General features: G+C 29.4%; 1 protein-coding gene across 2 annotated transcripts in view; it reads right to left on the bottom strand.

Annotated features, from left to right (window-relative positions):
• Nucleotides 1–3,544: 3,544 nt before the first annotated feature.
• Nucleotides 3,545–9,132, bottom strand: part of LOC100163976 (elongation of very long chain fatty acids protein AAEL008004) — a 127,073-nt gene continuing 121,485 nt past the window's right edge. The window contains exons 4-8 of one of the 2 annotated variants that reach the window (XM_001950733.5): nucleotides 7,617–7,697; nucleotides 6,164–6,220; nucleotides 5,974–6,079; nucleotides 5,123–5,259; nucleotides 3,545–4,878 (exon numbers count right to left, since the gene is read on the bottom strand). In XM_001950733.5, the coding sequence (XP_001950768.5) occupies nucleotides 4,702–4,878; nucleotides 5,123–5,259; nucleotides 5,974–6,079; nucleotides 6,164–6,220; nucleotides 7,617–7,697 (558 nt within the window). In that variant the 3' untranslated portion in view covers nucleotides 3,545–4,701. The remainder of the gene's footprint in view (nucleotides 4,879–5,122; nucleotides 5,260–5,973; nucleotides 6,080–6,163; nucleotides 6,221–7,616; nucleotides 7,698–9,132) is intronic. The other variant, XM_029487690.1, reaches the window with a different exon arrangement.

Raw genomic sequence — 9,132 nt, 5'->3', positions numbered from 1 at the left:
GAAAATTCATGTATCTACGGTCATTTGTTTTAAAGTTACACCAAAAACCAAAATCGATTTTCTCGAAAACAGATTTTGCGTAAAAATTCCCGTTTTTCCTTAATTTTTCTTTTGTTTTTCCCGGCGCTTTTGAAAACTACTGATAAATTTAAATTTTGACCTCCCCAAGCATCAACGATATTCACTTTCTGATCGAACAAGATACTGAAGTTGAAAATCGTAGCATTATTTCGACTACTTATCGTGTACACAGACACAAAAAAAATAAAATAAAAAAAAATAAAAAAACACACATCATTGTAAAATCAATACATTCATCGTTCCACTCAGAATCTAAAATTTGTGCTACCTTCAAACCAGTCATCCATATTTTTAAACTTAGCGGGATCATAGAGATTTCTGTTAAAACACATTTTTATATAACATATTTTTTATTGATTTTTTATTAAGCTAATTTTTTATAAACATTTTTATTATATAGATATTTTTTATAAATTTTTAAATTAAAAATCAATTAAAAATTAAACATATTCAATAAACTTATTTTTTGTACAATATGAATTTATTATCAAACTGATTTTTTTTTATCAATTTTCAAGATGGTTTTTATCAATTTTTAACATATTTTTTATTGATATTTTAACAAACAGAATTTTTACTAAGATTTATATTCAATTTATATTTTTTATAAAATATACATTTTTATCATACATTTTACATTTTTTAATTAATATAGATTTAATTTATGTTTTTCATTATATATGAATTTTTTATCAACGTATTTTTTTATAAAATTTTTTTACAGAGATTTCTGTTATAACTTATTTTCATATATAAAAGAAAAAATTAGTAGTCTGATAAAAAATTCAAATTGCATATAAGTATTAATAAAAATTCAGTTTCTTAAGAATCAATAAAATATTTGTTAAAAAATTGGTAAAAAAAGTTTATAAGAAAATGTTATAAAAAAAATGTTGATAAAAAATTCATATTTTATAAAAATATTAATTGAGTATAAAAATTAATAAAAATCCTGTTATATGAAAATGTGTTATAACAGAAATATCTATAATCACGCTAAGTTGAAAAATGGGGATGGTGATAACTTTGGTTTGGAGGTAGCACCAATTTTTATTTTTGTATATCCTGATAGCACTAATTGAGCACTAAAATTTGGTACTACAAAAGACTTTGGTGCTGATGTTGCACTCGCTAGGACGAAATATGGGAAATCCCACATATTGGAGGGAACATAGCACTAATTTTGAAAAAGGTACCATCGAATAGCACTAATTAAGCACTAAATATTGGCGTTATAGTGGATTTTTGTGCTGGTGTTCAACGCGCCACGTGAAGTTGGCCATGTAACCCATGTAACTTTTGACTGACTCCGGCACTAATTTTGAAAATAGTTCCATTAAGTAGCACTAATTTAGCACTATATAGTGGTGTTAAAGCGGAAATTAGTGCTCACATGTTTCCGCTAACTTCACGGACCTAAAATTAAAATATAAAAATAAAAAAATATACAAAATTAGACTAATTTAAAATTATCAAAAAAAAAAAAAAAAAACATTTTTTATATCCATGTTAAAAAACTACCGAAAATACTTTTGATCAAGACGAATATGCTTGTATATACTTGATAAAAATACATTCAAAGAGTATATTAAGGATTAAAATATATCGGCACCCGGTTGAGAAAAAACGGTTTTCCCAGTACTTGGTTTAGGTTACGAATTCCAAATTTTCGGTTACGAATGGTTACTAATCGGTTACTAAAACCTAGTTTGGTTTTGAACTTCCCAAGTAGAATATTTCAATGTGCGTGTGTTGGTGTAACGTTACGTCAGCACCCGGTTGTGAAAAACGGTTTTTCCGGTACTTGGTTTAGGTTACGAATTCAAAATTTTCGGTTACGAAGGGTTACTAATTAGTTAGGTACTAAAGTATGGGACCAATTTCGAAGAAAATAGTTTAGGTTGTGGTGCTAGTGTAACGAACCTGTCCTACGCAAAAGGTTTGTTACACTAAAAAACAAGTGCGCTAATTTTTGTTTGATAAAGGTTAAAATGTTTTTTTGTTTTTTTTTCACACACACAGCACCTAATTATATATACTTTACGCATATTTCTGGGCAAAAAGGTAAGAATATAATTATTAAAAATTGTTTCAATTATATTTTTTAATAATAACAGAAACGCAACGCAGTCTTCATCACAACCATCTGCGCTAAATAGTTATCTTTAATTTTATAAATTAAAAATATTGTTAATAAATTTTTTTACCTATTCAAATTAATCATGATAATATTTTTTCAAATTAAATGTAAATGAGTATCGATTATTATTACAAAAATAATTGATAGTTGATATTATGATTAAAATGGAATGCTATCAAATTATATAGGTACCTATACTTAATAACTTAGCTAGTAATAATATAGTTCGGATACGTAAATCTGTATACTTATCGAAGTGGATATTAGCAAGATATTTTATATTTATTAGTTTCGCTTTTACTACAGTATAATATTAAAAAATAATGTTTTTATTTCTATTGATCCACAGAATTCGATGATTCACAATAACTGGTTAGTTATTTATATAATATATATACAATCAAAGTATCAAACATTATTTGTTGTAAGTTTATCAACTTTATTATTAAATTACTCTTGAATACACATAAATTATTTATAAAAAATACTCAGTACAAAATGTTTTATTATAATTATGAGGTAGGGGATGGCTGGATAAAGCGGCCACTCTAGGTTTGTCGATTGTTTATATTTTTGCAATTTGTTTAGTTTTAATAATATTATATTTGAATATTATAAAATATGTTCGGTGTAAAAAAATTACAACGTGGCCACTTTACATACATTGGTCGGGTATACTGGCTAAACCCCATTAAGATACTATAAAGCCTATTATACTATATATAGACTCAAATTACAATATTTTAATATCTAATTAATTACTAAAAATAGTTTGAATAACATTTATATATTACCTACGTACAGTGAATAGAAACATATTTGTCGGGAAAATTAGTTTCCTGGTGGCCACTCCGTCATTAAAAAAACTATAGTCTAGAATCGACGATGCTAAGCATATTCAAACAAACATCGTTTGAAAGCTTAGAAGTTTCTGATCGAACAACACTAAATCGAATAAATAAAACCAAAATAATTATTTATCTATAGTCAATAGTATTCATGAATTCCCCAAAACCGATGAGTTAAAAAATCTAAATAATAATGTTAGAACAAGAACGCGCTTGACTTCCTATTCAAAAATAATGTGATGATAATAGTGATAGCTTGAGCTGCAACAACAACTACGCTCGCATGATTGCAGAGCTACACAGTGAAGAAAACTCAAATGGTCACTTCACCCGCACGGCCACACTGGCCACTTAATCCTCTTAGTTATTTTACCAAATTATTATAATACTATCGATGGATAATTTGATGAAACGTTCATCTTGTTCATCACAAAAAATATATTAAAACATTTATAAATGTTTCGGAACAGTTATATTAATATTTAGCAACGAATTGCTATATTTTTATAATCCATTAAAATAAACAGCTTTTAAACTTAATTGAATAAGTATTACAATTTTTTTTATAATTTACCGTTTTACATTTTCTAAAAATATTATACATTTATTCAACATCATCTTTGGTAACGTCATATTATAGTACGATACTTCGATTTGCTTATATTATATTATGTTTAATAATACGCCTTAGTATACCACGCGGTTCATGTACATAGAAGTATTATGTTTTGCATACATTTGTTAAAATAACAGTCATATTTCAATGACCTAAGTGGACGATGGACGTTTATATCGACATTTTGAGATTTAAGCAACGTGCAGTATACAGTCTTAAATGATTTTGATTACATGTCATTATATAGCAGTTATATAACAAATTTTGTTATATTTAAACTATTTGTTACTCTGAAATTGAATGATCTTTAAGAAATATTAATTCGAAATAAATGATTATGATTATTCTTCCTTAATTTAAAACAAAAACGATATTATGGACATCTAGTATTATAGGTACCTGTTTTAGGCGTATCATTTATTTGTTAAAAATAATATTGTCATTGAATATAAACATGAAGTCTCATTTAATCATTTATAAATGTCAAGTTATAATAAAACGTCTATTCGCTCACATTATTATAATATAGTAAATTTATAATTGCATGATATTGTATCTATATATAGTATAATATAATTATTATAGTAGTATTATAACTCTTAATTTATAGTTTAATGAGCATACATCAATTTATAGTTGAAAAAAAATTATCACTAGTTTTTGATTATTATAATTATATTTAACTTAAAATATTATCAATGCACAGATTTGATTGCCGCAATTGGTCGACGAACCAATGTGTACATTGTCTACTTATATTTTACTTTTTGGGAACAACTTAAATAGGTCACATAATATTTTACAAGTACAAAAATATATATAATACAAATTAGCTGCAGTTGGACACACAGCGCATAATAATTAACGATCCATCAGTTACAGCTGCAGCTTGCTGTGCAGTTGAAACAGGACGATTATTTTCTTAAAAATTACTTTTGTAATAATTTGATGATATTTTGTATTGCCATTATTGGATTTTAGTCGTTTCATTGTAATGCTCCGATACGGCTGCACGTTTACTGCGATTTGGCTTGGAGCAGCTTGTTCTTTTTGTACGCCTGTTGATAGAAGTCGAAAAATAGAACGAAGAAAATGGTCGAGTGGACCAAAAGGAGGGCGGCCACTAGTTTTGGATATCCGCAGTCGAAGAACAGCACTTGTGCTGAATGGAAAAACACTAGCGTGAACTGGAGCTGTGGACATCAATAAAAAATTTTGTCGTTAGTGACTGGAGAAAAAAGTTATTTAATTATTTAGTATTTATAGCTATATTATGACAGGCACGGATCCAGATCAATTATCCGGGGAGGGGGGGGGTAATATCCAGTAGTAAGCTCTTATATGCCCTTAGTCCCTTCCCCCTTCTCCTCCTGGATCCGACCCTGTTGAATGAATTATTATTATGAAGTAATATTATATCGTATTGACAATACAGACCAATTGGATGGTGGTCAAATGCTTCTTCCACCAGAGGTACTTTTGATATTGAGGTCCCATCGCGGACATCATGTAGTAAAAGTACATGATCACGTGGACCATATTATTCACCAAGTTCGAAAATGTTCCGTGGCCGCCTAAACAATGACATAAAAACCATTCATTATTAAACACATACATAATATTAATGCTGTTTGATTATTAATATTATAGTGTTACATGCGCTATTCAAAATTTGGGATTTAAATATAACCTATATATGACCTAGGTATCATTATTATTTGTATATATTATTATTTTATATTTTTTTCGATAAAAAATAAGAATAAAGTAGGTCGTCGAAATTAAAACGGTATAACAAGTCTTGTCGTTTTAAAATAAAAAAGGTTTTATTACGAAATAGCGTGTAAAACGTTTAAAAAATATAAAAAAGTATTTTTTTAAGTAGCTTACATCATGTATTATAACGGCGGTGCTATAAATTAATTAGAAAAACTAATGACTATCGCGCGCTAATGACGTAGGTACTTTATATGCTGTAACGATAATTTAGATTTTATAATTGAATTAAATTCATCATGTATTCACGTATACGCGTATATAGTGAAGCTATATATTATATTATATTATAATTCCGTGACTGGAATATCTGTTGGAGACCGCGATCGTACGAAACCTACACGCTCGCGATTCCTAGGGGGAATTAAAAACGAATCCACATTTCGAGATTTCCCACTAGCCCTGCAGGGTTCGAACTGGGTCAAAGTCTTTTTCTGAGTGGGTACCCCCGGCACACAGAATTATATGACTTTCGAACGCGCGAAAAACACTGAATAACGTTGCGCGTTTACCGGCAATGAATTTGACGCAAATCCACGTCTCGATGGGTGTGAGCGAATGGTGGTACAGATGGAGTAAGCTGATCTGGTTGTCCTTTTTCCTCAATACGAAAAATGCCTGAAACAATACACGAGTATTATAATTTATAATAAGAGTGATATAATATAACTACGGTGAGCAACGGTCGTTTCGAATATTTACCGTGTCGACGAACTCCGTCAATTTGGATATGTAGTACCACCAACACAAGTTAGCCATCTGAAACACGACCGGGTCGATAAAAATATTATACTACACTATCACATTGCCGTAAGTAGCCCAAAAGGTTTTTTTTTTTTTTTTGGGGGGGGGCTTGTGATATTTAAAAAAATTATACACGCTTAGTACTGCAATAAGTACTAACATTTTAATTTGTGGGACTTTGCAGAAATTTTGAGGTAGGTACTAAGTTACCCTCCGCGTATTTTTGCTAATGTACATTATGCTTAGATGAAATGAGATTTCATCCAAATTCAGCATTTATGAAAAAAATTTTAAAATCAGTGTATATTATGTATAGTTATTATAGTGTTGACTGCATAATAATTTCAAACACCGATGAAATCATTCAAATTTGTCTGATATCGTATCATGATGTCGTAATAAACAATAATATTGACTTGATTAACCATAACAACATTTCGTATTTCGTGTAAGTACTCAATGAAAGCTGAATCTTTTTCTGATTAAATGCATTGTAGCTCTGTCTGCATCATCACTGGTCACTTTGGGGATTATCTGCAGGACTCGTTTCAAATGGTTAAATTAAATTAATTTTCAAAACTAAAAGTGTGCGTTGTCGGATAAAATTATAAGTTATAACACATGAAACCTCCTAAGGTCTTGCAATGTAGCCTAACCTAACCTTTGAAGTTTGATGAAGCTGGGTATGTCCATGACAACTCAAAAAAAAAAAAATTCTTATTGTGGAGGTATTGTATTTTAGAAATGAGAATAGAATTTTAGAAATACTCATTATCACATTCAACGACAATGCGTCAATGAATAGCAGTGCCCTGGAAGAACTCGACGCGATTTCGAGATTTACTGGTGAATTATTGGCACGTGTTCGTTATAATTACATAAACAAATATGAATGTCTTGCATGGCAATACATCACGAACAAACCTTACTTTACAACTTATATAGAATAATCCTAAACCAATTTACAATATTGGTATCGAATAATTGCAATGATGCCGTGATGTTAGCCGCTGCTCTTCATCATAATAAATATACTATTGTGTGTCGACTGTACAAAGTGATTCACTAAGCAAGGTGGAATTTTTAAACATTCGTATACTAGAAGCCTTATATTCAAATTCTTGAAATTTTTTGTACCTAATATTTTAGGAGGCGATATAAACTTCTGTTTTTCAAATGAATACCACTGTTTTAGCAATATTTATGGGATGATTTTGTTGAAAATGTTGATGTATCTAATTCAAAATTTGAACGATCAGTTTATAATTTTATATTGTTGTCTTTACAGTTTACGTACATTTAAAAATTCAAAAATCAGATTTTGATTATCTGCATTTCCGAAGAAAAAAAAAGGGGGTGAGCGTACTTGGGGAATCGCCCTGTGTATAACCATCGTTATATATATACATACCCTCAGTGCAGTAGGGTTGTGTGAATAGTCGACTGGTTGACATTTGTAGCTGTAGTCTAACAACCATCCACTCATCAAGTGCTGAAAAAATAATATTAGTTTTTTATTGATTTTTATCATTTCTTTTAATTAAATAATCGACGAGTTTGCACTACGGCCCACGGTAAACGGCTGCCAAATGCAAATTATCGTATAATAATATAATAGTATCACATCTTCTGACTGCATAAGGAAATAATTATTTTTCTCGAATCCCTATTTCATAATACGCATGTATTTTCGACGAAAACTCGAAAGCACTATATTATATTATACGCCTATGTAACTAACAATATTATACATTTTATACAATAGTCCCGGGGCGTGTACAAAATACGCATACGTTCCAGTGGTCGACTGGGTGGCACAATAATTATTTTATTCATTTCTTTCTTTTTTTTTATCATTATTATTATTATTATTATAATTAACGGGTTCTCTGCAATTTTTAACGTTTCGTAACACTAAACACTGGCAAAGTAGGTACAGTCACTGCGGTTTGTCATCGGTAGATTAATGAAACGTATCTGTACAAAGCCCATCGAATAAACGATGGAAGGGTTAGGTATGTTTTCGTTTCCCTATATGCACCTACGGTGCACGGTGTATGGGTCGCAAAGGTTACAAAATTCCTCAAAACTCACCGTAGCGTCAACAATGTTGCGCAAATGTTATAGTGTACAATTTTACTGACCTACATTTGGGAATTTAAAAATGAAAAACTGATATTATATACTAATATATCATAATCACACAAAATAAATTAATTGGTACATATTATTACATAAAACAAAAAAGATTATTGTAACACACAACACAATTATAAACAAATAACTAGTTTAACTATCTGTTATATTTTAATTAATTTTGTTGGACATATTATTATGTTTTTGAATGTATACGAGTAGGAGGTACTTGCGTATAATTTCCAAGTGATGTACCTACTTATAGATTTTTGGACAATGTGCAATTATATTATGTTTTTTATTGTAAAAAAACTGTTAGTCGTATAATTTGGAGCCAATTCATATGACATTAATGTTTGTACATTTTATTTTGACTTGATTGTCGATGGAAGAAGTAAGGAAATAAAATAATAAGTGACCTTTATTAAGACGAGTATTAATATAATGACAGGTATATTGTTTTTTATCTGTTATTTAGCTAATACATCTCGAATAATACGGGTAATCAAAAATAAAATCATTGTTATTGAATTTTATAATAATTATCGTCTATAGTTAAAAGATGAGCTGATACTTGATAATAGTTATACCAATTTAGTGTTGAGATGTTACACGTTTTTTTGACACTGATTTTGTGTGGATCATATCTACTGACAAGGCCATGCAATTATACATGCCAACGGACGATAACCAACTACACCAACAAGGACGAACAGAGACAAATTACAGGCTAAGTATTACTATAAGCGATCTATATAACATTATTCTTAAATCACTAATTATTTTAATGA

The sequence above is a fragment of the Acyrthosiphon pisum genome, chromosome A1 (genome assembly GCF_005508785.2).
Source record: "Acyrthosiphon pisum isolate AL4f chromosome A1, pea_aphid_22Mar2018_4r6ur, whole genome shotgun sequence".
NCBI classification, from domain to species: domain Eukaryota; kingdom Metazoa; phylum Arthropoda; class Insecta; order Hemiptera; family Aphididae; genus Acyrthosiphon; species Acyrthosiphon pisum.
The sequence above is the reverse complement of the archived record's forward strand: the minus strand, read 5'-3'. Positions and strand labels throughout refer to the sequence as shown.